The sequence below is a fragment of the Brassica rapa genome, chromosome A08 (genome assembly GCF_000309985.2).
Source record: "Brassica rapa cultivar Chiifu-401-42 chromosome A08, CAAS_Brap_v3.01, whole genome shotgun sequence".
NCBI lineage: Eukaryota > Viridiplantae > Streptophyta > Magnoliopsida > Brassicales > Brassicaceae > Brassica > Brassica rapa.
The window spans coordinates 20,630,106-20,654,942 of record NC_024802.2 but is presented as its reverse complement, the minus strand read 5'-3'; the positions used below and the strand labels follow the sequence as shown (position 1 = coordinate 20,654,942).

General features: G+C 37.3%; 9 protein-coding genes and 2 non-coding genes across 18 annotated transcripts; 6 read left to right on the top strand and 5 right to left on the bottom strand.

Annotated features, from left to right (window-relative positions):
• Positions 1 to 139: 139 nt before the first annotated feature.
• Positions 140 to 2,237, bottom strand: LOC103836101. Its single transcript, XM_009112330.3, has 2 exons — positions 1,179 to 2,237; positions 140 to 1,030 (listed from the first exon to the last, which is right to left on the bottom strand). Exons 1-2 carry the CDS (start codon positions 1,499 to 1,501, stop codon positions 187 to 189), a joined length of 1,167 nt encoding a protein of 388 aa, XP_009110578.2. The 5' UTR covers positions 1,502 to 2,237; the 3' UTR covers positions 140 to 186.
• Positions 2,238 to 4,249: 2,012 nt separating this feature from the next.
• On the bottom strand, positions 4,250 to 5,431 carry LOC103836100 (cytosolic sulfotransferase 1). Its single transcript, XM_009112329.3, has one exon. It carries the CDS (start codon positions 5,368 to 5,370, stop codon positions 4,390 to 4,392), a length of 981 nt encoding a protein of 326 aa, XP_009110577.1. The 5' UTR covers positions 5,371 to 5,431; the 3' UTR covers positions 4,250 to 4,389.
• Positions 5,432 to 6,777: 1,346 nt separating this feature from the next.
• Positions 6,778 to 7,329, top strand: LOC103836289. Its single transcript, XM_009112529.1, has one exon. The coding sequence runs from the start codon at positions 6,778 to 6,780 to the stop codon at positions 7,327 to 7,329; it is 552 nt and encodes a 183-aa protein (XP_009110777.1).
• Positions 7,330 to 8,837: 1,508 nt separating this feature from the next.
• TRNAS-CGA lies at positions 8,838 to 8,909 on the top strand. Its single transcript has one exon. It is a non-coding gene; the product is annotated as a tRNA-Thr (tRNA).
• Positions 8,910 to 11,028: 2,119 nt separating this feature from the next.
• LOC103836098 (PLASMODESMATA CALLOSE-BINDING PROTEIN 3) lies at positions 11,029 to 12,799 on the bottom strand. The gene is made up of 3 exons (XM_009112327.3): positions 11,833 to 12,799; positions 11,467 to 11,709; positions 11,029 to 11,398 (listed from the first exon to the last, which is right to left on the bottom strand). The coding sequence occupies exons 1-3, from the start codon at positions 11,882 to 11,884 to the stop codon at positions 11,175 to 11,177; spliced, it is 519 nt and encodes a 172-aa protein (XP_009110575.1). The 5' UTR covers positions 11,885 to 12,799; the 3' UTR covers positions 11,029 to 11,174.
• Positions 12,800 to 12,907: 108 nt separating this feature from the next.
• Positions 12,908 to 12,980, top strand: TRNAA-UGC. Its single transcript has one exon. It is a non-coding gene; the product is annotated as a tRNA-Ala (tRNA).
• A 59-nt stretch (positions 12,981 to 13,039) lies between these two features.
• On the bottom strand, positions 13,040 to 14,492 carry LOC103836097 (protein KTI12 homolog). Its single transcript, XM_009112326.3, has 2 exons — positions 14,316 to 14,492; positions 13,040 to 14,140 (listed from the first exon to the last, which is right to left on the bottom strand). The coding sequence occupies exon 2, from the start codon at positions 14,132 to 14,134 to the stop codon at positions 13,232 to 13,234; it is 903 nt and encodes a 300-aa protein (XP_009110574.1). The 5' UTR covers positions 14,135 to 14,140; positions 14,316 to 14,492; the 3' UTR covers positions 13,040 to 13,231.
• A 122-nt stretch (positions 14,493 to 14,614) lies between these two features.
• Positions 14,615 to 16,875, top strand: LOC103836096. 8 transcript variants are annotated; one of them, XM_033277891.1, is made up of 3 exons: positions 14,615 to 14,777; positions 15,306 to 15,454; positions 15,553 to 16,875. In XM_033277891.1, exons 2-3 carry the CDS (start codon positions 15,319 to 15,321, stop codon positions 16,629 to 16,631), a joined length of 1,215 nt encoding a protein of 404 aa, XP_033133782.1. In that variant the 5' UTR covers positions 14,615 to 14,777; positions 15,306 to 15,318; the 3' UTR covers positions 16,632 to 16,875. The 8 variants fall into 8 exon arrangements, with proteins under 8 accessions (XP_033133782.1, XP_033133780.1, XP_009110573.1 ...); XM_033277889.1 differs by having other exon boundaries at positions 15,550 to 16,875; XM_009112325.3 differs by having other exon boundaries at positions 15,306 to 15,466.
• Positions 16,876 to 17,215: 340 nt separating this feature from the next.
• Positions 17,216 to 20,380, bottom strand: LOC103836094 (probable inactive purple acid phosphatase 2). The gene is made up of 3 exons (XM_033277856.1): positions 20,157 to 20,380; positions 19,245 to 20,121; positions 17,216 to 18,660 (listed from the first exon to the last, which is right to left on the bottom strand). Exons 2-3 carry the CDS (start codon positions 19,932 to 19,934, stop codon positions 17,395 to 17,397), a joined length of 1,956 nt encoding a protein of 651 aa, XP_033133747.1. The 5' UTR covers positions 19,935 to 20,121; positions 20,157 to 20,380; the 3' UTR covers positions 17,216 to 17,394.
• A 289-nt stretch (positions 20,381 to 20,669) lies between these two features.
• LOC103836093 (remorin 1.4) lies at positions 20,670 to 22,765 on the top strand. Its single transcript, XM_009112321.3, has 8 exons — positions 20,670 to 20,888; positions 20,997 to 21,060; positions 21,145 to 21,242; positions 21,345 to 21,502; positions 21,582 to 21,645; positions 21,766 to 22,168; positions 22,253 to 22,334; positions 22,423 to 22,765. Exons 2-8 carry the CDS (start codon positions 21,035 to 21,037, stop codon positions 22,618 to 22,620), a joined length of 1,029 nt encoding a protein of 342 aa, XP_009110569.3. The 5' UTR covers positions 20,670 to 20,888; positions 20,997 to 21,034; the 3' UTR covers positions 22,621 to 22,765.
• Positions 22,766 to 23,964: 1,199 nt separating this feature from the next.
• On the top strand, positions 23,965 to 24,684 carry LOC103836092 (nodulin-related protein 1-like). Its single transcript, XM_009112320.3, has one exon. The coding sequence runs from the start codon at positions 24,034 to 24,036 to the stop codon at positions 24,502 to 24,504; it is 471 nt and encodes a 156-aa protein (XP_009110568.1). The 5' UTR covers positions 23,965 to 24,033; the 3' UTR covers positions 24,505 to 24,684.
• Positions 24,685 to 24,837: the final 153 nt, after the last annotated feature.

Below are 24,837 nucleotides of genomic sequence, written 5' to 3'. Positions count from 1 at the left end.
TTTTCTAATTTTTTTTTTATAATCTTTACAACTACCAAACATATTTTATATCAGTTTTTAAAGATATCAAAAAGAATTAAAAAGGTTGCAAGAACTTTATTTCTGAAGTAATATTTCTTAAGCAGTAGAAAAATATTTTTTTACCAATATATTTTATTTTTCTCATTCTTTTTCATTTACGTAACTTTACGTTGCGCCAACAAGCTCACTCCATTTACTCTTGAGCTTATCAGCATGTCTGAACTCATATGTTAAGACCAAGCTCTCATCCATTCTCTTCAATACGAAGCTTTCTATCAAAACATAACAATGATAACTCTTCCAAAAACTACCATCTTTTGGATTCTCCTCCAGTCTCTTAACCACCATTGCTCGCTCCTGCTCGCCTTTGCTTCTCCACCCAAATCTCTCTTCTTCCCATTTCATCCTCTCAACAACCACTGACCTTAAACCGATCTTCCTGTCTCCAACCCCAAACCAAACAAACCCATTTTCATTCACACCTCTTGTAATTTCTTGTCCCCCAAGCTTCACAACTTCATCTTCTACTTCCACATCAACCACAACATCACCGTTTTCGCTTTTATCATTCTCATAAGAGAAAACCTCTTCCCATCTCTGTTCAAGAGTCATGCTGTGATACACGGATCTCTTGATCTGATCCTTTGCGTCTCTTTCTTTCACGAATATGAAAGGGACATACCACTTCCCAACCACAACGCTCTCGCCAAGAGCTGGAAGCTTGCCACGAAGCTCTTTGTTGAGTCCTTTTGCATCATCTCTCAGTTCAAATTCTTGGGACCTAGAGTATGAAACCGTCCACTCTTTCTTCTTGAGGAACCATGGTGGGACCCCGTCAGGAGCAACATATGTTGCGTGGTAATAACGCGAGGATGGTTTCTTTTGATGGATCTCGAACTGTTGGTATATGTCATAAGGATCTAGTTGCTTTGGTTTAGCTTCAGGAACTTGCGTAAGGCACAAGCAACAAGAGACTATATCTTCCTCTTTGGCGCTAGTAGATGCTTCTCTGGAACCAAAGAAGTCAACAATCTTTTTTAGGTTATCTAAGATTCAAGATTTAAAAAAAAAACCTTTTTAGGTTATTCTAAGATTCAAGATTTTAAAAAGAAAATCCAAGATTCAACTTTTTCAGTTTTGAGGAATAAAAGTCATACCCTGAATACTTCCCACGTCGCCTAATAGCGTAGTAGCAGTTTGAAGACAGAGGCTTATCAAGAACAGGAATGAACACGATTGGGTCATTAGTACTGTCGTCTCCTCCACTATTGAATAGGACAGCTAGCTTTAGATTTTGGGTTAACGGCAAACCACTATGATTACACTCCACGACCTCACACGAGCCAAAGCAACACGTAGACTGTATCTGTGAGTGTTGGTCATGGATCACCAAAACTCCAGAGCTTGGACCCTCAGGAGGAGGCTGTGTCAGCTCTGATGGATTCCTCCTGTACTCTGACAAACGCCTTGTAATGTACATTTTCACCGGTTATATGTTGGGACTTGGAGAAAAACTCGGATCTTATAGACTAAAAAAGCTTGTAGTGCAGCAACTCATCAAGGCGACTTGACTTATTTTAGATGGCACGTTGTATGAAATTTCAAGGAAGCTTACTCCATCGATCTCTAATAGGAAATGATATTTGACCATATCCTAATATTACTTCATCAAGTGTATCTACAATAATATAAACAAAGTCTTTGCCTCTCTGTACCATGACACTACTTTGTATCAGAAAGATTCTTCTATACACACCCTTCGGTATTCAAAGCTCCAACCACTCTAACTCATCCATGACGTCAGTGGCGGCTTATTCCTAGAAACTAAGAAAATACCTTCAAATTTTGCTTATTTCCTCCATGCATAAATCCAAAACAAAAAAATTATACAAAGTTTCTACATAAATTCGTTTATCTAGATCAAACAAAGACAAGAATGAATAAGAAGAGATACATTTTTCTTAAAGGAATATGCCAGTTCCAGTTTCTATTATTATGCAAAGTGCAAAGGAAATATTAGTTTGATTAGTCATTTATCGGTTTCATGACAGAATTAGACATTTATAAAGAGTCTTGGGAAGAATATATCGAAAGAAAGAATGTGATTTTGCCATTAAACCACCCAAACCGAGTAAGCCAAAATGTCCAACAAAATTGGAACTTTGAATAATAAAACTACACTCAACTAATGGGAGTTTGGATGTGTGATCTTTGGAGTACTAACAAAATAGAAAGAATAAATATCAAGTCCTTTGCAGCTATGAGAATCTCTTTTGCCATCTTTGGTCAATTTTATCATATACAACGAGAAAACCATCATTTAAATACTGAACTTTCTTGTTTTTGCCAAAAAAAACACGAATTTATCACTAAACCAAATAAATACCAAACTTAGTTTGACCATGCCAATTTAGTATTACTTTTGGTCAATCTATTTTGTTGTCTATATTTCGTTTTAAAATTAGAAAACAAAACAGAAGCCCCAAATCAAAATACCTTAATTTAAAATCCAAAGTCACCTCTTTTCCTAACGGTTTTACTACAGGTAGGATTGAGTGAAGAAGATGAGTTTGAGTCTCAGTAAAAACGGTTTTGGAAAAGGTTTCTCGTCGAAGTGTGTATGGGAGTGTATATATACAAATTCATTATTGCCCTGTTCGTTTTGAGATCGTCGCGACCTCGGCGTCATCGACTGAAAATTAGACATGATTTTGGTCCGATAGCTGTCTATGCGACTCAACATCAGAGGCTCGTCCACTTTTCTCTTGTTTTGGTCCGATAGCTTCTCCCATAGGTCTTTCGACACTCGTACCCACCACCTATACAGATTTCGACCCCAAGTTCCCGGAAGAAGATTTCTGAGGTGAGGAAATGAGTTATCTTTCATGGAGGACAAATATATAGACGCCAGTATTCTGCTTTAGTACTTTGATAAATACTATTTAATTTGAAACCGGCGACAATATTATAAGCTATGGTTTTGGATTCTTGTAAAGCGCAACAGCTAATCATGTCATCTCTGGTTTTGGATTCTTGTAAAGCACAACAGTTAATCATTTCAGTTAGTGGTCCTTGAGGAGGTTGCAACTTGCGAATGGTATCATCAATATCATTGGTATGCATGCATGTATTTATGTGGATGTATTTGGCTCGTCTACCAAACTATTTTCCCACAAAATAATTAAAGAATGTTATAAATAGAACACCTACTACGGAAGATGAGATGTTTTTTACCAATTGATGAGTGAAATGAACTTTATAAAATTTAATTATGTTTATTAAATTTTTGTTGGCTAAAAATATGGGAAATAGTTAATAAAAATGAGTCATGTTTTAAAATGGAGGGAGTAGTAAAACATAGTGGAATCACATTTACGTTAGACATGAACAAGTGGCATATACCATTCATTATTTTAGTTTTAAAAATTAATTTAACAAATCAAGACATAAATAAATTATCAAGAAAAGAAAATCTTCAGCAAATTTAAGAGAACTCGTGGACTGGGAGAGTCTAAAAAGTATGCAAGTTGCTTGCACTGTCGTAATTTACCACCACCTGACCACTGCATCAATTAAGGCCCGCGTTCGGGAAAGTTCAGGGATTTGTTGGTTTGCATGTTGGGTCGTTTCTTGAGTAGTACACGTCAATTTCAAAAGAGAAAGACCCAAATTAGACTTTTCTTTTTTTGAACATTTCCAAATTGGACTTGTTGTGTTAGTTTTGCTACGTATGATTTAAAAAAAAAACTGAATTAGATATCAAGGATTGATATATTATAAAAATAATCAAGGATAATTTTAATTTAATAAAAATCTAATGAGCTGTTACTGTAGAGTGATGATATATGCATGAATCACGTTATCGCGATAGAGTTCAAGAAAGAAATAAAAAAGGTCGAATACACTGGGTTTAGTAAAAATTGGACTATAGAATCGGACATTCTTAAAGTGAACTGTTACTGATAGAGTGATAATGATGTGCATGAATCATTTCGCGATAGAGTTTATAGAAAAGGTTGAAGAAACCGTGCAATTTCGATCCTTGCGTTAGTTTTGCATATCGCTATTTTATAAAACTGCTATATATGTATAATGTATGGTTTACATAAATCTTCAGTTTTCGTATACGTTTACCATGCATACATGTATTGAATATTACGTAGAACGAGAGGAAAGAGGAAAGAGGAAAAGTGTCGAAGTAAAGTTGACATTCATAACCTCCAGAGAATGACTTAAAATTATTCTTTTATTTTATTATTATTAGTACATGTCCATTAAAGGAAATTAAAGCACAAATCACACACCAATCATGTATTCCCTTTATAGTTTTATTACTATTAATGGAAATAACAAATCTGCACACATCACTCAGTATTTCAAACCGGAGCCTTTGTATTTTTCCTCGACGATCATGTCGATTTTGTTATCCATCTCAGGAGTCAGATGATTCTTGGAGTCACCCACTTCTCCTTTGCGGAAAAAATTAGAGTAATGCACATTGTTCGAGGTTTTTCCTGTCTTGTTGATCTCCATACTGCTCAGACTACGCAGAGAACAAAGTTCCAAGATCTTGTCCACAGATCCGCCTTCTTCTTCTTCCTCAGTGAATGGACAACCCAAGAACTCTGCAAGTCTCTTGACCTGAGCAGCGGGCTCTGACTTCATTTCCTCGTACCTCATGAAGAGAACATGCTCGGGATCTTCCAAGCTACCTTTCCAATAGCTCAATACATTCTCCCAAAAGGGTCCAAAATAGACAACTCCACTGCATAATGACTCAAACGAAGACTCGAGAACGCTTTTGTTTAGTTCCTTTTGAAGATAAGCGCACCTGAAAAACCATTGCGATACCAACACATCCTTCACGTCCCTGCACACGTACACGATCTTGCAAGGAGAGTCCTTGAAGGGTACTTGAAGCGTATGTAACGGCATGTGAGTCGAAAACAGCCTCGGAGATGAGAACTTGGTCAGGTCAGGTGTTGAGCTATTGAGATACAGATTGGTCTCCAAGAAGGGTACTAGGCCATGAGGGTTATCTGATTGAAGAGGATGAGGAACATTAGAAGAATTGTTCTTCAATCTCTCAAGGAGAGCGACCGTGAGAGCTTTGAGCCAAGTGGTACCGGATTTAGGGAAAGAAGCGATGACTATGTCGGTTTCTTGAGGCTTGAAACCTTTCTGGAAATTCCGGACTCCTAGGAGAGTGTTGGGGTAGTACCAACATCCTTGGTAGTTGTAGAGCTTCCCTAGAAAATCTTTGGTCGAAGGAAGTGAAGAGATTAATGTCTTGGTTTCTTCGCTTAGGTTGTCTTCTCTCAAGTGGTCGGGGAGCTCCTTCTCATTCATTCTTCTTGTTGAGTTTTGTGGTTACAGAATTCTGTTTTTCTCCAAATGCAAAGATCAGAATTTATAGCTGGATGTTTTGGTAGGTAGGTGATCCACTGCCTATCTCCAAATGCAAATTAGATCACATTTTTTAGCTGGATGTCTTGGTATGTGAACCACTTCTTATTTAGCACTATATCTACAAAAGAACATGCCCACTTGTCTTGGTATGCGGACCACTGCCTATTTTGGCAGTTCCATTCGTGTAGAAACTCAAAACGAGTTCTCCTCAATTTAATACTAGTATTTTAATATTTTATCAGGTATGTGACTAAATTTTATATTTAAAAAATGGATGAACCAATAAAAACTAAAGTGTCTATAAATATCTGATAAGATTCTTGGAGGTTCCAGTTCTTGTCACTAACTTTTTATTTTCCTTTCATTATTTTATACATAGATACTGTCTAAAATCACTAGAGAGGTGCCACAAAAATTATCTCACAGATAAAATACAAATATCTTGTAAAAAATAAATTCGGAATTTAAATAAGATAAAATCAACCACTAATAAGAGAAGCACACATGAGTAGGTCTTCACATTCGGATATCGGGTTGGAAATTTCGGATATCATATCTGAAGAAATGAGAATTGATCGGGTAATTTAGATCGGTACTCGGCAGATCTGGATATTTTTGGATATATCCAAATGAACCAAAAAAATTGGTTATTGTTCGGATTAATATGTTTTTGTCCGATCATACCCGAAAATGTTAACATCTTATCTGAAATTACTATAAATCTGAAATACTTATAAAACAATAAAGGTAGATACAAAAATGAAAAATTCTCTAGGATAGATTTTTGTAGTTTATTTTCATAAAAACAGTCCTCAATAAAAAAAATGACCAAAATAAGTTTTATTAAAGAGTAAAAATGCATATTTACCCTAGAATTGACTAATCTAGATTTAGGGTTTAGAGTTAAAATGTGAGATTTTGAAGATAAGGTTTCAAATTTTAAAAAATAAAAATAACTATTTAAATTTTCAAAATAAAATGAGGTTATTTTGGTCATTTTCTTCCTTGAGAGTTATTTTTGAGACTAAAACTTAAAAATGCCTATTTGAGAAAATTACCCAACAAAAATTTCAAAACCGAATAAAATAAAGTTTAAACAACTCCAAACAAACAAGAAATCCAAATTAGGGAAATTTTTAGATCCCATATTTGAATTTATAAATCTATTTAAAAATGCATAAATCTAATTTAGTGATTTTGTTGTTCAAAAAAAAAATCTAATTTAGTGATTCATTTCCTTTTCTATGGGTCACAATGGGTTGAAAAAAAAACCCATTAAGTTTGTGATTAGAAAGCCGTATCTTTCCTTCATGATGGTATCTTTCCTTCCTGCATTGACTTCGGAAAATGGAGAATTCAGAGACTTCCGGTTGTAGTTCTTGGGAAAGTGTAGAGCCAGAGTATTTAGAGTTCATAGAAAAAGGTGGATGCATAGAACCATTGGTGGAATATGTTGATTGCAAGGGAGAAGCTGAGAAGAAGAATGAAGATGTCTTCCCTAAGTGTAAGGAAGCCAAAGATAGATTGAACAATTGTTTTATTGCTCATCGTGATTACCATCAACCGATTTTGGAGATCATGGAACCTGCTATAGAGCTGGTGGTGAACAAGATCGATGCCTTATTCCCACTGGTAGATACTGTTTCAACAGAATCGGCGGACCAACCAGAGGAAGGTGACGGCCCGCTTCACGTGTTCATGAATGGAGGAGCTTGCACAGAATCATACATGGCTTTGGAAGATTGCTTGGTGGAAGTTATGGAAACCAATGAAGATATCTGTAACTGTACCAAAGCCTTCACGATGCTGATGAAGTGTATGGATGCTCATTCTGATTACTATCAGCCTATTCTCGATGCTGTTTATGATGGTAAGACCACTACCGAACTCTTCTCATAAGCGCACTGAGGGGTGACTGTAAGAGGATTTAATTAGTTTGGTAAAAAAAAAATTTTAATGCTTTCTTTCTCTCTTGTTTCAGTGTTGATTCTGTTTTAGAGGATTTAGGTCATTTTTATGGTTTCTGTTTCTTGTTGTTTACACAACTATCAATATTGGATTTGGCCCTACATATTGCTTTTAGAGTTAACGTCTTAAAGATCTTCTCGTCGGTTCTTCAACAAAGTGACCCACCCGGCCACCAAGGATTTAAAACATGTTATTTTCTGTTTGTAAATATCATTGTCCAACCTTAACTATCAGTCTATCACCAAATCAAAAAAACTCTTACTTTTCACTAGATGAATTTGTTCTACGTACTCTTCTTCATCAAAAGATTAGTCAGTAATCAAAACTTCACCTTATCACTTTATACTAGTCTTTTGGGTTACTAGTTTATTGAATTTTGCCTTTTGCAGTGATTATTAAGATGACCATAACAAAAGCTTTAAACAAAGATAACATGTGAAAGATCTCAATCCCACTTGCTCTTCAGCTTTGAGGAAGGTCAGAAGATAAGTGAATTTCATGAATACAACTTTCTGTAAGTTATTTTGCCAAAAGTGTAATTGACGTGTGACCACTACAACAGTGGTCACACGTTGCAGAAAGTGGTTGTTGCAGGGAAATTATGAAGAACTATTTTTATGAAGAAAGTGGTTGTTGCAGGGAAATTATCAAACGCACAAGTTTGTTACCGCTAAATTGATCGCAGAGTTTATCTCTTAGAGAGCATTGACCCATTACTGAAAATTGAAGGTGTGTTCCTTTACCAAAATATTCTCTTAATAGTAGTTGGTACTTCACTACGTCCATTGTTGGTTGATCTTTTTGTTGAATAAATTTGTTTATCCATTTATTTCCCATCAGGGAGCGATACACCGAGCCAGAACGCTCCAAACGCTGCATGAACTCGGAGTACTTCGGAGCCCAATTGCTTATTACCAACAAGACCATTATGACGGGAAGAACGGGATCTCTTTGTAGAGTTTTTCTTGTCTTGCTGTAACACAAGCCTTAGGGCGCTCGTGATTTAGCCAAACTGAGTAGTCTCTGGCTCGAGAAGGTTCACGTTCCTGAACTATTCAGTAGCACTGTTCCGCTGAGAAACCTGGACAAGATGCATCTGATCCTATGTAAGATCAACACCGGCTTTGATCAGACGGCTTATACTAGGAACATCTTCCCAAGCTTGTCTGATCTCACAATCGGTCACTGTGATGATCATGTTAGACTACCATCGAAGCCAGCCGTAAAAAGCTTCAGCTTGGACTGGCTCGGCGAGTAGGCTCCTTTGATTCCTCAAACTCTTGATAACTTCTTGTATAAATCATTGCTCAGTGTGAAATCTCTCTCTCTCTCTATAAAATAAATTTTAGACAGTCTTAATCTTGAACAACAAGCTAAGTGTAAGTTGAAATAGCCTAATATCCAAATTCCAAATTTAAACACATACAAAAACGTTAATAGCCTCCGTAGCATAGTGGTATTGCGTTCGCTTCGTAAGCGAAAGGCCGCGAGTTCGATCCTCGCCGGGGGCTAATTTTGGCCAAAGTTTTTTTATTTTCGACTTTTGGAATTTTGGTATACTTTACTACATTCATTGTTGTTTGGTATTTTCGTCGAATAAATAAGACATTTCTCTCCATTTCTTTGGTTTATGATTGATCAAGAAAAATCATTTTGCATACTAGTATTAAAATGATATATTTTACACAACCCACGAGTTGGTAAGGTTGCTGTTGACTATTCTTTACTAAAACTAGATCCTTGTCCGCGCTACGCGCGGATAGTATTTTGATTTTTTCGTACTATTATGTCAATTGTTTAGTTTTATAAAATTTTATGTTTTTACTGTAAATTTGGAATTAAAAATCTAATTTTCCCTTACTGTAAAGTAAGTTAATTTTTTTGAATCTTACCACAACACGTTATACATGAAGAGAATATAGTTGGTCTTTATATTCTTATTTGGTGTAATAATGAAAATTTTGATGGTTTGTTTAAATGGTTTTTTTTAAATTATATATTTTAGGATTGATTTTCGTGACTATATTCTATAATTGTCTAAAAAAAATTGTTTGTCCCATATAGACATCCACATAAATATGGAATTCTGATAAATTTGTTCATTGGGATATTTAGTTTTACTTTCAACTTTATTCTCTTTTTTGGCACCCTCATGCTAGCTTGTGGGGCTAGCCAACTTGGTGCAAAAGGGTTTACAAAAGCTGATCGAGATGCGCGTGATCGGACACCTTTTGCTAGGCTATTCATACGGAATTTTAAAGATCTAAGAATATAAGCAATAGAAAGTTCAAAAAATTCTTTGGATACAGCCTGTATTTCGTCGAGCTCCGAGTCCAACGCAGGCCAATCTTCCTCCTTTTGAATGAGTATAACCAGTGGTTCACAGTCGATTGAAAGACCATCTCTCTGTGTCCAAACTTCAGTATCACTTGCATTGCCCATAGCAAATCTTCAGCTTCCGCTTGCAGTGGTGATTTGGTGCGTGTATATCGGCCCTTGCTCCAAACAGCATTAGAAAGTCACCATCCATTAACACAAAGCCAAGTCCAGATATGTCTCTCATTTATCCAGGATGTCTAGCAGGAGCATTCCTTTACGGAGGAACAATTGTGTCCGTTACCTCAACTCCCATATCAATCTCCATAATCTCATCTATACGTTGAGTTATCATCCAACACTCTGCTTCAATTTTATTCGCTAGTGGGAAAGATATAATTCCTACGACACTATTAATGATTGTTTTTTTTGTAACACCGATACGGGAAACTTATGTTTTATTTAACAAAACTCTTATTTTAATTTTGTATTAAAGAATCAATCATATTTTATATTATCCATAATTTTAGTAAATTTGCTTATTTGTCATGTTTTTATTAGGTTTTAACTAAATCATTGATTTATTATTTATTTTTAGCTAAGTCACTAATTTATTAATTAAAAAAATACCCTTAATTAATATTATATATATATATTAAAAAATGAATTTTATTTTAATAATATTAAATTTCTATTTTATATTAAAATTTAGTTAGTTTTTTTATTTGTCATATTTTATTAGGTTTTGGACTTTTAGACAGGTTATTGATTTATTATTAATTTCTAACTGATTCGCTAATGTGTTAATTAAAAGAATACCCTTAATGAATTTTATATATAATTAAAAACAAATTTTATTTTAATCATATAAAATTATATGTTATATTAATATTAAATAATTGATTCGAAAATAATATAATAAAATTATCAAAAATTTTAAAAATAAGATAATTCTTATATATATTTTGTTGCTATCTGAAAACAATATTTTTATTATAAAATTTAAAAAGATACAAAAAATTATTTATTCAAAAAAAAAACATTTATATACATATATTTTCTAAACTATTTCTAAGATATGAGTGTTTTAAAAAAGTTAACACGGGATGTTTAGAATACGTGATTATGCTTATGAGAGTGTGGCTCGGGAATGAGATTCGAGATGGGTCGAATGGGCTCCGAAAATAGTTTTTTTTTTTAATTAAGCCCAGTCCGGATGACATGGCATCTTGATTGGTTCACAATATTTTGCCCATGTGGCATGGCTTAGAAAAGAGGGATTTAGTCCCTTTTATATAGTAGGATTTGTTATGTTTTTCTTAACTCAAGGTTCCAATTAGACCAACCTTTACATATTTTATGAAAGAACAAAGAAAGAAACCACAACAAACAACTAAGCTTCTTTCTCCACCCAAAAGAGAATCAAAGACGAATCCATCTAAGTGGATGTCTTTGTCTCTCTACGCGTGGCTAAATCCCAGCCTTACATCAGAACCCCATAGAAACACTAGTGATGAGAAACAGTGTGTTAAAACATGGGAAATGACCAAACTGGAAGCACCATTTCCTTGAAAGCCTCCTGTTCCGGTTGGACCAAACGCAGGAGTAGTTCCGTTTGTTAGAGTTGTTCCCGTTGGTGATGTTGTTGATGCACTTGAAGGATATATGCAACCAGTAACCAAATCTGCACAAAAGAATAAGGTCACAACTTTTCTCATCAAAGGTATTGACTTTTAGAGATGATTGACTTACTGGAAGGTGGGTTTTGATTGGTAGTGGCAGTTCCGGAGAAATTACAACTTCCAGAGACTTGAGATGCTTTCTGAAAGTAGCTGTTAACAGCCCAATCACAGTGGCTTTTGATGTTGTTTGGTTGGTAACAAGGACCGTTATCATGGATTGGATTGCAATCTGCTAAGCTTCCACATGCATAGTCTATTGCTGTTTGGAGCTCTTTCTCTCCTACCCCATCTTTGCAGAGACAGTAAATTGCACCTATAAAGAGAGCAAGAAGAATGAATATATGTTTTTAACCAATCTCAGGGCAAAGATTGAAAAGATCGTCATTCCTATACATAAAGCTTGATTTAAGGTAGTAGAAAAAAGAAGAACATTTACTTGAAGATTTGGTCAAGGCCAAGAGAAGCAAGAGACCTAGAAACACTCTCATGATGATGAAGCCTTAAGATCGTTCTTTAGGAGAAGCACAAAATAGTCTTTGACCGTCGACCAATAACCAGGCAGACACCAAAACTAAGATGATGGCTTTAGAGAGAAGATGCAGAGATTTTGGAAAATAAAAGGTGTTTAATATATATTATAGAAAAAACCTTGAAAACTGATTGGTTACAAAGTTCCAATTAGGAATCTTCTTCGTTTTTAACAAATTGTATAATCTTTTTAGAAAAAAGAAAGAAAAGTATATTTTGTTGAACTATAACGTACAATGGAAAAAGAAATTGACAAACTAGTATTACACATGGGAGGTAGGCAGGGCTCACTCGGGTCGTTTGCATGACGTTACTTTAGTATTATAAGTATTTAACGCTTTCTGTTTGATCTGTTATTCTTTGTATGTACGGTTGTGTTTGCCAGTTGAAGACCAAACAGAAGAGATTCACTGAATAGGACCAAAGGTTATAGTTTTCTCTTTTAACAGTATAGGTCATTTCTAGTGATACTTTTTTGAAACTTTATATATCTTCGTTTACTATTCAAAATAAATAATAAATTTTCATTCGAAACAAAATTTAAGAAATTTTTTAAGTGAGCAAAAGAAAAGAAAGTCAGAAGTCAACTTTTGTTTGATAGCTGAAGTAGCCACCGATGTTGAATGACAAAACAACGAATCATATGAATGCCACTCAAAATTAAAAATTTATGGAAAAAGGAATATAGTGTAGCTAGTTTTCAATTAGCCACTAGGCTTGTATTAGTCCTCATACACCACAAGTTAACTGATAAAACCACGTTCCTTAATAAGCAAATATAAGAATTCGTAAGTTATGATCAAACTTAAACTTGTTTTAATAGATCCTTTATATTAGTTATAACTTATAACGTGATTGCATATGTTGTCTATAAATATACAAGTCTAATCATGTAATCCATTTCTTTTGCCTGTATGCTAAGCATGCATATACTGACTGATATGCATTTTTATTAATATATAGTGGTTGTACTTTAGTCATCTGGGGATGTAGCTCAAATGGTAGAGCGCTCGCTTTGCATGCGAGAGGCACGGGGTTCGATACCCCGCATCTCCATTTTTTATCCTCGTTTTGACGTTCTTACAATCCAATTACGTTTTTATGCTTCTCTGATCAGCCAACTTTATCACTAAGCAAACATTACATTTACAAACAAAAACACTTTTACTTGTAAAATGATTATAAATGTTTGCATAAGAAGTACTACATCAATTTATCCCCAAAATCTCACTGAAGATCACAAAGTGTACACTTTACTTGTGCTGGACAAAACGATAAACCCAAACTGTAACCCCAATCTTCAATCGTTATTGCCCTCCAAACTCTCTGTTCAAGTAATCCACAAACCGCCTCTTGGCACTGTCTGCATCAGTTGGTAACGGTGGCCCGCTCAGACTCGCTTGACCCATCAATTTAACAAACGTTCTTCGAAGCCTCCTTAGCTCCGGTAGTCCAACCTGTCTGCAGATTTCAACTGGAGGTAGCTCATTGCCAAGAGTAACTCTACTTATAACCCCACCAAGCCCTTGCTGCTCCACAACCGCATTGATGACTTCTTGTGTCGCCCTATCCAACTCATAAAGAGAGTTCGCTTCAGAGAATCTAGCAGACTGAGTCGCTATACTCGGCTGAAGAACTCTCACATCCTGAGTTTTAGAATCAACAGTCTTGGTCAGATAAGTCACAGCCTCTAAAATCACAAGAGAGGATCTCTCAATCCCATCTCGATAAGGGTACAGCTCAAAAAGAGGCGAATCCCATCGGTTTCTCCTCTCAGGTCTCTCAAACCTTCTCACAAGATCTTCAAACACACCATCATCATACGAAGCCTCTCCTCTATCACTCCTTTCCTTATTCCACTCCCTGCAATGATCTTCATCCACATCACAGTAGACAACACAGTACCTAATCCCCGCGGCACACGCAATACACCACAGCTCGTATCTATAACCTTTGATGCTATTCAAAGAATCTACAATAACAATGTCTCTCCTCGAAACTGATCTATCAACATCAGACCTGAGCTTCCCTCTCAGATTCTTCTCTGAAGGCATGTTGGCATAGTTTTGGTTGCGGTCTAGATGAAACGAAGCTTCATCGATGATTCTAACACTCTGCTTCGTATCAGATTCTTTCAGTGATTCAGCTAAGGTTACTGCAGCTATTGATTTGCCACTGCAAGGTTGCCCACAAATCACAACTAACGCCATTGGTTTCTACAAAAGGGAAACCACACAGGAAAAATTTAAAGCATCAAACTTTCAGTAACTAGCTCAACAAGTAACATCATAGATCAATGATTCATGAAGAATCAAGCAAAGAGAGCATCATCAGAGCAGAATTTGCACTTGAAAATAGGCTTTCAATGAATCAAAATGAAGATAAGCTTACACAGATCACGAGGAACTGTAGAGATCGGGAAGCTGGAGAGACGCGGAGAAGGAATCTACTCGGCGTCGTCGAGAGGTTGAAGAAGGGTAATCTGATTTGGGGATTTAGGGTTTATTATAACCGGTTCAATTTGTTTGGTCCGGTTTGTTCTATACCAATCTGGCAATCAGTGTTGTCGACATAAGTTCGGTTTAGGAAGATAGATACGAAGGATATTCCAACGCAAGTTGCTGCTAGGCACGTGCTGATATACCGCGAGGATAGTATTGTAATTTCGAGTCATTCAATGATTTTTAATAAGTGACAGCTCATTCGATGTTGTCTCGGTATCCGAATTTAATCCGGGTTTCAAAATCGGGCACGATTATTCAATCCTAGCCGCATTCGAAAATTCCCCCAATTTTTTTTCTTCGATTCGTGTTCAGATCTCTTCCTTATTCCAGATCGATCTTCAAATCAATTGTAATTTTCGTTTTCATCTTGAATTCCTCTTTCGATTGATGCCTGTTTTAATATCATCCATTCGTTTTGGTCAAATCTAGAGTTCGAGCTAGATCTAGATCTTTAAGCAACAGATCTGATCAATTTTTTTGTTTAGATGTTGAATTACTTCGATAATCTTATCGGATATGTTCTTAATTCTAGTTTTCCCCCAGAAAAAAAATCGGATTTGGATTCTCCTTGACTTTTGATGTTCTAGGGTTCGTCAGATCTGGAAATTAATAGAGGGCTTTTGTCTGTGTTCTCGGTAATTAACCGATTCTTTGAGTTTTGATTCTTGATTTGGTGATTTAAGCTGTTAATTGAAAAATTTAGGGTTAGGTCTTTCTAATTTGGGGATTTTTTTAATTCACTCATATTTTTAATTTACTTTGCCACTTAGGTAATAACTGTATTCATAGTTGTTTGTCACTTGTTAGTGTGTGTCTGTGGATGACGTAGATATCTTTCATGCCAAGTAACTAAATGGCTTTTGTTTTTATTTTACAGGTTGTAAAGAAATATGGGTTTTAAGCGAACTTTTGAAGCTGAGGATGTGCAACAGCTTAACGTGAAGCATGAAAGGCATATTAGTTATGCCAATAAGCTGGCCAAACTAGATGAAGGAGTTCCATATCGTGCTTCTTTGGAGAAGCCAGGTGTTGCCATAGGTAAAATAATAACATGAGTCTCTTGCTGAGGGGTTAACATGATAAACACAAGCATCTTGCTTATTTGTTGTGTGTTATTTTAGCAGGAGATGATCCGAGTGATCTCTATGGGTTTAAATGTGAGGCTAACGTTGAGACTGATGCACCTCTCTCTTGGATGACATCCGGTTTTGAGGAGGATTCTCAGTCTGGTGGGACGACTCAGTCTACCCTTTTTGATGAGTCTCCGGAGTCAGATTGTCTCTGGAGACCATTTTGCCTTGCAGACGATGTTGAGTGGTGTCAGAGTTCTCCTAGAAAAGCAGTTCCTATCGGGTCGGATTACCAGGCTGATATTCCTGAATGTGTTAAGGATGAAGTCCGTGATCATCAAGTCATGATGGGGAAGTGCGTTATTCCAATGCCTGTCTGTGAAACTGACGAAATTGGTAAAGGAAGAAAGGATTGCATCTGCATGGATAAAGGGTCCATCAGATGCGTGCAGCAGCATATAATGGAAAACAGAGAAGGCTTGTTTGAAGCTATTGGATACGATAGATGTATGAAGTTAGGTCTCGGTGAAATGGGGGAGGAGGTTGCTGGTAAGCTAACTGAGGACGAGGAGGATCTATTCCACGAGGTTGTTTACTCCAACCCTGTTTCACTAGACCGTGATTTCTGGAAACAACTAAAGTCTGCGTTTCCTTCACGAACCATGAAGGAGATTGTGAGCTATTACTTCAATGTCTTCATCCTGCGAAGACGAGCTGTCCAGAATCGTTCTAGAAGCCTGGACATTGATAGCGATGATGACGAGTGGCAAGTTGAGTATGACAACACGTTTCATGGTCCTCAAACTCCTGGAAAGAGCCTCTCAAGAGTTGAAGAAGAAGAAGAAGAGTTGGTAGCTGAAGAAGATTCATGCATGTCCTATGACTTCAAGTCCAGTAATGCAATCTCTTCTCGTTGTCCAGTTAGAAAGAGAGAAGAATCCTCCAACGTTGGGAATTACTGGCGCCACTGCAATGATCTTGTGGAGGATCATCCGTATTCATTTGATCCTTGTGATTCGATACTAGAAGATCATTGTTGGAGTAAGAACATTGATCTTCTTCCAACGTCGAACATCATCGACGAGATCTTTGGTCAAGACCCATGGGAGGATGATTTCTTTATGGGAAAGTAGATGAAGAAAGTCTGCAATCTCTTCTTCATTTGTTACTCTGCTCTAGTTTTGAATCTTGTGTATGTAAATGCATTTATTTAAAGACTATCCCAAGTTTGGAAGTTTTCAGGGAGTTCTCTGTATAGTGTTAACCCCCTGCAGTCTTTTTGTTTTTTCAACTTCTGTAAATTAGAATTAGATTTTCTTGTAAGAAGAAGAGAAAATCTTCAAAAACTGTTTAATAAACTAACTTTTTCATCTGTAATGCAGATTTTCATATACTAAACATTGCAGTAATCAATTACTCTAGATGTTTGGTAAGAAAAACACAGAGCAATAACCTGAGTCTCTCTTGAGACCTTGAGTGTGTTGGCTATTACAGAACATAGACTCGAACAGAGGATGTGATGTTGTGGCTGATTACCCGTCTTTCTCCCTTCCTCAGACCAATGCTTTCAACGGTACACAAAAAAAGAGTCTCTGTCACAGGTTTCTATTTTTGGTAACCATTTTCATTTTCCTTTTTCTGGATACTTCTTAATCTGAATCTTTTCTCTTTGGATATCATAATAAGTTTGTGTTTTTCCTTCACCAAGTTCTTAAAAAAACTTGATCAATAGTCTTGTCTTGTCTCATTGTCTCATTGTTCTCAAATCTCGAGGGAACAGCAAAGTTCCAAATGCGTACATATATACTCGTTTAGTGTACAAAAACTTTTGGTTCTTACCGTCGGAATACAATACTATACAAACATGTTCCCCTAAGTAGATTCACTTCTTCAGTATTAAGTCTCCTCGTTCTTGACTGGGATCCAACGGTTATCAGGTGTAGATCCTTTCTTTCCCTTGGTAAAAAACCCAACAATGAACCCTAAAAGCACACCCATAACCATCAAGCCTGCTCCTTTGACATACCAAGAGACATTAGACTCAGCTTTTCCCACAAGTGTTGCAGATGCAGGAACGGTCTTAACAGTATCGTCTTTGCTCCCACTGATTACTTCTCCAGATGCCAACATCTCAACCGTATCATGAACTTCTCCATCATGGTTACCCACAAACGAAACAGTGAGCTTCTCTTTGTTCGCAACCAAACGTGTGTACCCAAACTCACCCGTCCTGTACATCGACTGTTCAGGCTGAGGGAATATAGGAAGACCTGGATGGTTCGGTCTCGGCTCCCAAATCGGTTGCCAATCTTGACCAGCCATACCGATCACAAGATGAACCGGACTTCCTCTCCACAGCTTCCCGCAAGTGTTGTTCCTCATCGGACAAAACCTTTCGTATCTATGAACATGTCCCCACAGAGCAAGCGTGACGTTGTTCTCCACAAACAGCGGTTCCAAATGCTCAACCATCTTTTGCCTAATCATCGCATCTCTAACCTCGTTGCTCGTAGTGTACATCGGCCTGTGCCCTTGCACGACAACAAACGGCGTCTTCTCCCTGTCCACAGACTCTAGATCACGCTTTACGAACTCGTACTGTCTCCCTCCTCTAAGAAAATTCGTCTCCGTTGAGATATACACGAAATGAACCGAACCCACGTCGTAAGAGTAATAAAGATTCCTCGTCGGAGGAGCTTTCGTCCCAGTAGGCTCTGATGAGTTTCCAGGCATGTTGAACCTCATACTATACGGCACACCGCACTCTCCACCACCGTCGTTTCCGTAAGTCCATGCTGCCCAATCAGGCTTCCAAGGCTGAGCAGGAAAATCATACTCGTGGTTACCAATACAAACATGGTAAGGAACTCTCGAGGCAATAGGCTCGATCTGAGCGAAGAACTCATCCCACACCCACGAGTAGCCACGAGCGTAGCTTATATCTCCAATGTGCGAAACGAGAGCAGGTTTGTCACCGAGAGCTTCGATGTCGCGTAGGATCCACTTCAGTGTGGAGATACTCTCGTCTTGCGTGCGGATAAAGGTCGTGTAAGGTGTAGCGCAACCCATGTCTCCAAACATGAAAGCTATGGTTTCTTCAGAGTAGACATCTCGAGCAATGAAGCTATGGATCTCACTCCATCCCTTTGAATCACTCCCAACCTGATACAAACAAAGACATAACCAATGTTCAAACAATCACTAGACCTGCTTAGTAGAGGAATAGCAGACTAAGCTGATTATTAGGAGCAAAGTAATCATTAACAAATTATTGATTTATTACTTTATATTTTATATTTATGTTAGATATTTTAATTTTTAGGTTTAATTACAAAATTATTTTGATGAATTATAAAAATTAAATATACAAAAATATATCTATACTATTATTGGCTTTAAACTAACAATGTTGATTGATTTAAGAGATTTATACTTATTTAAACCAATTTAGATTATTTAACCATTTAGAACTGCTTAAACCGATTTAAATAAACATAAATCAGATTTATTTTTTCTATATTTTATATTTCTGTTAAATTTTATAGGTTTTAGATTTAATTATAAAATTATTTTGATGAATTATAAAAAAACTAGATAATATGTGGATTTAAACTAACATTATTGTTTGATTTTTAAGAGATTTAAACCAATTTATATTGATTTAAACCAATTTAAATTGTTTTAACTGTTTTAACTGATTTGAATAAAAATCCCATTTAAAAAAAAATTGGATATAAGTGATTTACCTGATAGTAATACTTAACGCCACCGTTCAAATTATTCATAACGGCATCAAAAATCCAACCGGGATCTCTCCACCCGATACTGGTATTAGCCGGAGCATTACACATATGCTCTCTCTCGTACCTAACCCCCCGCGCCGGCGCGGAGTTTCCCAACCTCTCCTTCCTTTCTCCGTACCTCACAAACCTCTCTTCACCGTCCCCAGCTACGAACGTAACTCTCATCCCGTTAACTCCATCCTCGAACGCCAAATGGATCTGCTCCGGCTTCCCGACGCCGGATCCGAAACTCACCTCTTCCGATTCCGCAAGGAGGTGTTTAGTTCCCGGTAAAGGATTCTGATCGTGATCCAGGTGCTTTGGATCGATCTCGGACTGCGTCCATCGGAAGATCCGGAACGAGTAGTTCGATCGGAGGTTGGTGAGAGGGAGGGAGATCGAGCCGGAGCCGGATCGCCACGTGGAGGAGGCGTTGAGGAGTTTGTAGCCGATGAAGTGGTCGTGAGGAGAGTTCGGAGGGGAGTAGATGCCTAGCCAGTCGAGATCGGAGGGGGACTCGACGCCGGACCATTGGATGGCGACGGAATCGTCGGATCGGTTTAGAGTTTTGGGGGAGATGGAAACGGTTGCTTTGGCGTTAGCTGAGGATACGAAGAGGAGGAGGAGGAGGAAGAAAGATAAATTGACGACCATGGCGATAGATTGCTATGACGACGGAGGAGGAGGAAGTGAAATGATTATAACACAGTGGTTCAATACGACGGCGTTTTATCGCTTTCTGTTGTTAGTTGGATTTTGTTTTAAAAATTTAAGCTATTTGTTTTTAATTTATGACGTATCACCCTCCGTAGAGATGGACTCTTGAACCTCTCTAAGCTTACGTAGGGCTCTCCGTTTGACATGTTTCTGATGTTAAGTTGGAAGAAACATTGCCCCACCTCAGGGTATGATTTGTTTTAAAGGAATTGGATTATGAGGGATCTGCACAACAACAAATTGACTGGACCCTATTCCTCCACAAATTGGGCGGCTTAAGACACTGTGATGTTCTTCACACACACACTCCGTACTTGTTAATATACACCAAGACTAGCTTGCAAGAGCATAATTAATGGGAGAGACCCATTTAGAGTTCGTAGAGCATGATTTGACACTTTTCTGCTAAAAAACGTTTTTTATATTTTTTATTTATGAGACGTTTATTAATATTTCTTGGTTAAAAGGTAAGGGACATATCTTATATTACATTAAGAACCTCACCCTAAAAACTTGCATTGATCTTGAAAGACCCATGTGCTGTCTTGCATCCTTAGAGCATGTATATCACCCATGTTAATAGTTATAATTAATTTGGTTGGTTGATGTATGTTGCAATGCGGGTACATAGACAGACATGAAGGCGATCGGTGTGCACATTTAGGTCCTCACTTTTTATTGCTTGTTTGTGCATATAACAACTCTCTTTCATATACAGATCATTGTTGTCTGGTTCTTAGGAATCAAGATCCAGCCAGATTGTCGTTGATGTGTTTACTTCGTGCAAATGATTCCTTATCCATGTATGAAAATTAAGGTTTTTCTTTTCTTTTCACTGTCCATTTGAGAAAGCAAAGAACCAAAAAGACAAAGAGGGAAAATAAATAAAAGGTGTTCTTTACTTAACCTACACACTTTTATGATCCAAATATGCAACTTGCATGCAAAGTAATAATCTCAGTAACCCCCTTCAAAACCCCTCCAACACATTGAAAACAGTCCTTCTCAAGTTCTCCAACATATGCTGCTACATTGAAATGGATAGCTTGATCAAGCAAACAAGGTAAATCACTAAACATCACAATTCATCTCTTCTATTCAAGAGACATACATATATTGATGTATAAGTTTGATATCTCTATCTCAGGAGAAGGCATCCAGCTGCCCGGGTAAAAACAAATGAGGTTGATAGCGCCACTAGAGAGAAGAACGTGCCACCAAGGAAGTCTGTTTCATTCGAAGAAGGTGCCACAAACTTACGCTATGTTGTTATTTCTAGCCCCTATCAATATTTGATGCTTGATTAATATTAACTTAGGGCTTAAATCATATTATGTGTGCTGGTAGATAAGAAGAAGCCCTCAAACTGGCTAGAGAAGCAGTTCTCGAGGCAAATGAGCGACCAAAGTTATGACTCGATCAGCGACATGGACTATGCAAGTGCAGTTGCGGCCACTGCTTATGCCATAACCACTTTTGAAGAAACTCGGCTAGAGAGTTATCATGTAAGGGTTCTTAAGAAAGAGAAAATTACATTCTTCTTATATTTTGAGAAAGATTTATCTATAAATTTAAACTTTTCAGAGTGGCCGAGAAGATGCGTTTCCTTTAGAGGAACCGAGAAGCTTATCAAGAAGATTCTCATCAGGTGACGTTTAAGAACAACTCAAGATTGGATATTATTGTTTACTGCATGTTTTTTTAAAAGTTAATTATTTACTGCATGTTACAAATCAACTTTGCATTTTTGTTAATTACGTTGAGACAGGACAGCTTTCATTTAAAGAACCAGAGCTAAATGATAACAAACTTCCCACGCCAAAGTCTCCAGTGAGGAAGTCATCGTCTGTCAAAAAGACTCCTACGTTCTCCATGGACTTTGGAGGAGATCACACCAGAGGACGTGAAGATTCAGGGGAGAAACATGAAAGACCAAGAAAACCTGCTTCAGTTGTATCTAAACCGCCAGGCGCTCCAATGCAGATACAGCCACCGGTTAGGACACGGTCAGAACGTCGTGCTCTACCACCACCACCTCCTCCTCTAACACCTTCGCCTCTGCGGCTTCCACCTAGAGAAACTAAAAGGCCAAGTTCTGGGGGTACAAGTCGAAAAGATGATTCAACAGCTGATGCTTGGGAAAAAGCTGAACTAGCTAAGATCAAAGCAAGGTAAGTCTCAGCACACACACAACAAAAGGACTTATACATGTGTGTTTTGTTATTACACTTAACATATGTATTACACATGCTCAGGTACGAGAAGTTAAACAGAAAGATCGATTTATGGGAAGCCAAGAAGAGGGACAAAGCTAGAAGGAAGCTGGACAAATCTGAGGTTGATAATGTTATTTGACTTTGTTCAGTCTAATCTCATGATAGTCTGAAAATGTGTTTTATCTAACCATAGTTGGTACATGAAACAGCAGAGCGAACAAGAACAGAGGAGAAAGAGAGGATTGCAGAGATTTAGAGAAGACATGGAATACATCGAACATATTGCTGCCGGAGCCAGAGCTCAGGCAGAGAAACAAAGGCAGAACGAAGAGTTGAAGGTGAAGGAGAGAGCCGGTATTGTACGTAAAACCGGTAAAATTCCTGGAAAAGCATGTTCTTGTTTCTGAGACTGAAACAAAGGATCTCATATACTTGTAGCTTTATATATTAATGTGTATGTGTGTGTGAGAGATAAATGATATGGCTTATCAAAAGAGATTTATGCACCATGTAAACAACGAAATGCAACATCATTCCTTGCAAAATCTTACACATGATACTCTCTAAACAAACAAATGGACTTTGGACCTTTTTGCCAAACTATAAACGAGAGCTGTCTTGTCACCAATGTCACGGATGATCCACTTAATGGAGTACTTCAATGTAGCTGAAATGTCGTGTAAGGTGTAGCGCAACTCATAATCTCCACACATGAAAGCTATGGTTAATTTCTTCTTAAAACTCAAACCAAAATGGACGTCTTGCCAAAACATTTATATAAGATTGCATTTAAAGTTAATTACTATTCTTCCAAACATAATAACTAATGTAAACCTTGGGACACTAATGTATTTATTGTTGGCTCAGTAAATTTTGCCTGGTAGACCCGTATCATGCTAAGATTGAAAGGCTATACTTGAGTACGTGGGGTGCTCTTTTTGTTTTTTTTTTTTTTCATATTTAAGAAAACTTGTCATTTACTCTACCTACAAAAGAAAGTGATTGTATTTATCATCCACCCAACCTTCTGCCGACACGACTGACTTCACCATTCAATGGAAAACCAATAATTTCATAGACCCGACTGCCTTCACCCTTCAATGGAAAACAGTAATGCTATTATTATGGGGCTCAGTGAGAAATGTTTATTAGACCCGTATGGAACTGAGTTTGAAAAGCCTACGTGGTGCTATTTCTTAATTAAAAAAACTTGTATTTTACTCTACCGACAAAAGAAAGTGATTGCACTATTTATCATCCACCGAACCTTCAGCCGACACGAATTGCCTTTAATGGAAATCAATAATGATAATTATGTGATAACTCGTATTCGAGCTTGAAACAATGCATTGAACACCACATAAGAAATATCTATGTGTGTGATCCACAAGCGAACATCACATTCAGTCATGAATATAATAATAACTGATCACTAAATTTCCTTTCGGCCACGACAGACAACCCACATCAACTAACTTTACCAAGTGTAATATGTCTTCTCATCAAAGTCTAAAACTATACTTTTGTAACATACAACAATATTATTAAGAATAGGAGTACTAAACTTGATAACTGATTAGAGTTTTTTTTATTCCTCTGATATTTTGTAGTTTAAATACAAAAGAGTTAGGTCTACAATGTTATATATAACTTTGTTTATTTCTCATAATTAATAGAGGATCCATTTATTAAATTTGAAAAAGAATATCCTTGTAGTGGACAAATATCCTGTCTATATATACACACACCACTATCTCCTAGTTCTTACATCCAACACACACAAGATCATATTCAGAAGACAAAAAAAAAGGCAACAAAAGATGAACTTCCTCTCCGATCAGGTCAAGAAATTCTCCGACTCCAAACCGGAGGAGCCAGACCACAACAAGCCCGTCGAAGGAACCGAAGCAGCCAACAGACCAGCTTCTTCCTCCGAGCTCATGGCTAGTGCCAAGGTTGTAGCCGAAGCTGCTCAAGCCGCGGCTCGTAACGAATCAGACAAACTCGACAAGGCTAAAGTCGCTGGAGCCAGCGCTGATATCTTGGATGCTGCCCAAAAATACGGAAAGCTCGATGAAAAGAGCGGCGCTGGTCAGTACCTCGACAAGGCCGAGAAGTATCTAAACGATTTCGAGTCCTCCCATTCCTCCGGCGCTGCCGGTACTCCTCCTCCGGCTGCCGGTGCTCCTCCTCCGGTAAGTCAGGCTGAACCGGAAGCTAAGAAAGCCGAAGAGGAATCTGGTGGTGGGTTGGGAGGTTATGCCAAGATGGCTCAAGGATTCATGAAGTGATTGATCTTTTACTATATCGTTAATTAATAAAATTAAATAAGTACGTACGTTAGTGATTATGTTGTATCGTTCAGTATGTGGGAGATATAACTAAGTACGTTAGTAATTATGTTGTATCGTTTAGTATGGGGGAGCGAATGTTCGGTTTCAATCTATCTATATTTGTTTGATTATGCTCAACGTTTTGGTGTCTATAAAACAAATTAGGGAGCAAAAATAATTAGTGAAATTACAAATTAAATAGAGAAATGTCCGAGGAACTCGTCAAAACATATATATGTATATATATTTTCTTAAAATCATCAAAATATTATTAATCAAAAAAAAATTCTG

What these genes read in the sequence shown, in the direction of transcription:
- LOC103836101 (XM_009112330.3), bottom strand. Translation starts at nt 1,501, where the DNA reads ATGTACATTACAAGGCGTTTGTCAGAGTACAGGAGGAATCCATCAGAG. An exon ending in CGACGTGGGAAGTATTCAGG is followed by an intron (nt 1,031 to 1,178) that starts GTATGACTTTTA and finishes CTTTGGTTCCAG; the next exon opens with AGAAGCATCTACTAGCGCCA.
- LOC103836100 (XM_009112329.3), bottom strand. Translation starts at nt 5,370, where the DNA reads ATGAATGAGAAGGAGCTCCCCGACCACTTGAGAGAAGACAACCTAAGC.
- LOC103836289 (XM_009112529.1), top strand. Translation starts at nt 6,778, where the DNA reads ATGGAGAATTCAGAGACTTCCGGTTGTAGTTCTTGGGAAAGTGTAGAG.
- LOC103836098 (XM_009112327.3), bottom strand. Translation starts at nt 11,884, where the DNA reads ATGAGAGTGTTTCTAGGTCTCTTGCTTCTCTTGGCCTTGACCAAATCT. An exon ending in GGCCTTGACCAAATCTTCAA is followed by an intron (nt 11,710 to 11,832) that starts GTAAATGTTCTT and finishes CTCTCTTTATAG; the next exon opens with GTGCAATTTACTGTCTCTGC. An exon ending in CAATCAAAACCCACCTTCCA is followed by an intron (nt 11,399 to 11,466) that starts GTAAGTCAATCA and finishes TCTTTTGTGCAG; the next exon opens with ATTTGGTTACTGGTTGCATA.
- LOC103836097 (XM_009112326.3), bottom strand. Translation starts at nt 14,134, where the DNA reads ATGGCGTTAGTTGTGATTTGTGGGCAACCTTGCAGTGGCAAATCAATA.
- LOC103836096 (XM_009112324.3), top strand. Translation starts at nt 15,319, where the DNA reads ATGGGTTTTAAGCGAACTTTTGAAGCTGAGGATGTGCAACAGCTTAAC. An exon ending in GAAGCCAGGTGTTGCCATAG is followed by an intron (nt 15,467 to 15,549) that starts GTAAAATAATAA and finishes GTGTTATTTTAG; the next exon opens with CAGGAGATGATCCGAGTGAT.
- LOC103836094 (XM_033277856.1), bottom strand. Translation starts at nt 19,934, where the DNA reads ATGGTCGTCAATTTATCTTTCTTCCTCCTCCTCCTCCTCTTCGTATCC. An exon ending in GCGTTAAGTATTACTATCAG is followed by an intron (nt 18,661 to 19,244) that starts GTAAATCACTTA and finishes TGTTTGTATCAG; the next exon opens with GTTGGGAGTGATTCAAAGGG.
- LOC103836093 (XM_009112321.3), top strand. Translation starts at nt 21,035, where the DNA reads ATGGATAGCTTGATCAAGCAAACAAG. An exon ending in GTCTGTTTCATTCGAAGAAG is followed by an intron (nt 21,243 to 21,344) that starts GTGCCACAAACT and finishes GTGTGCTGGTAG; the next exon opens with ATAAGAAGAAGCCCTCAAAC. An exon ending in CTCGGCTAGAGAGTTATCAT is followed by an intron (nt 21,503 to 21,581) that starts GTAAGGGTTCTT and finishes TAAACTTTTCAG; the next exon opens with AGTGGCCGAGAAGATGCGTT.
- LOC103836092 (XM_009112320.3), top strand. Translation starts at nt 24,034, where the DNA reads ATGAACTTCCTCTCCGATCAGGTCAAGAAATTCTCCGACTCCAAACCG.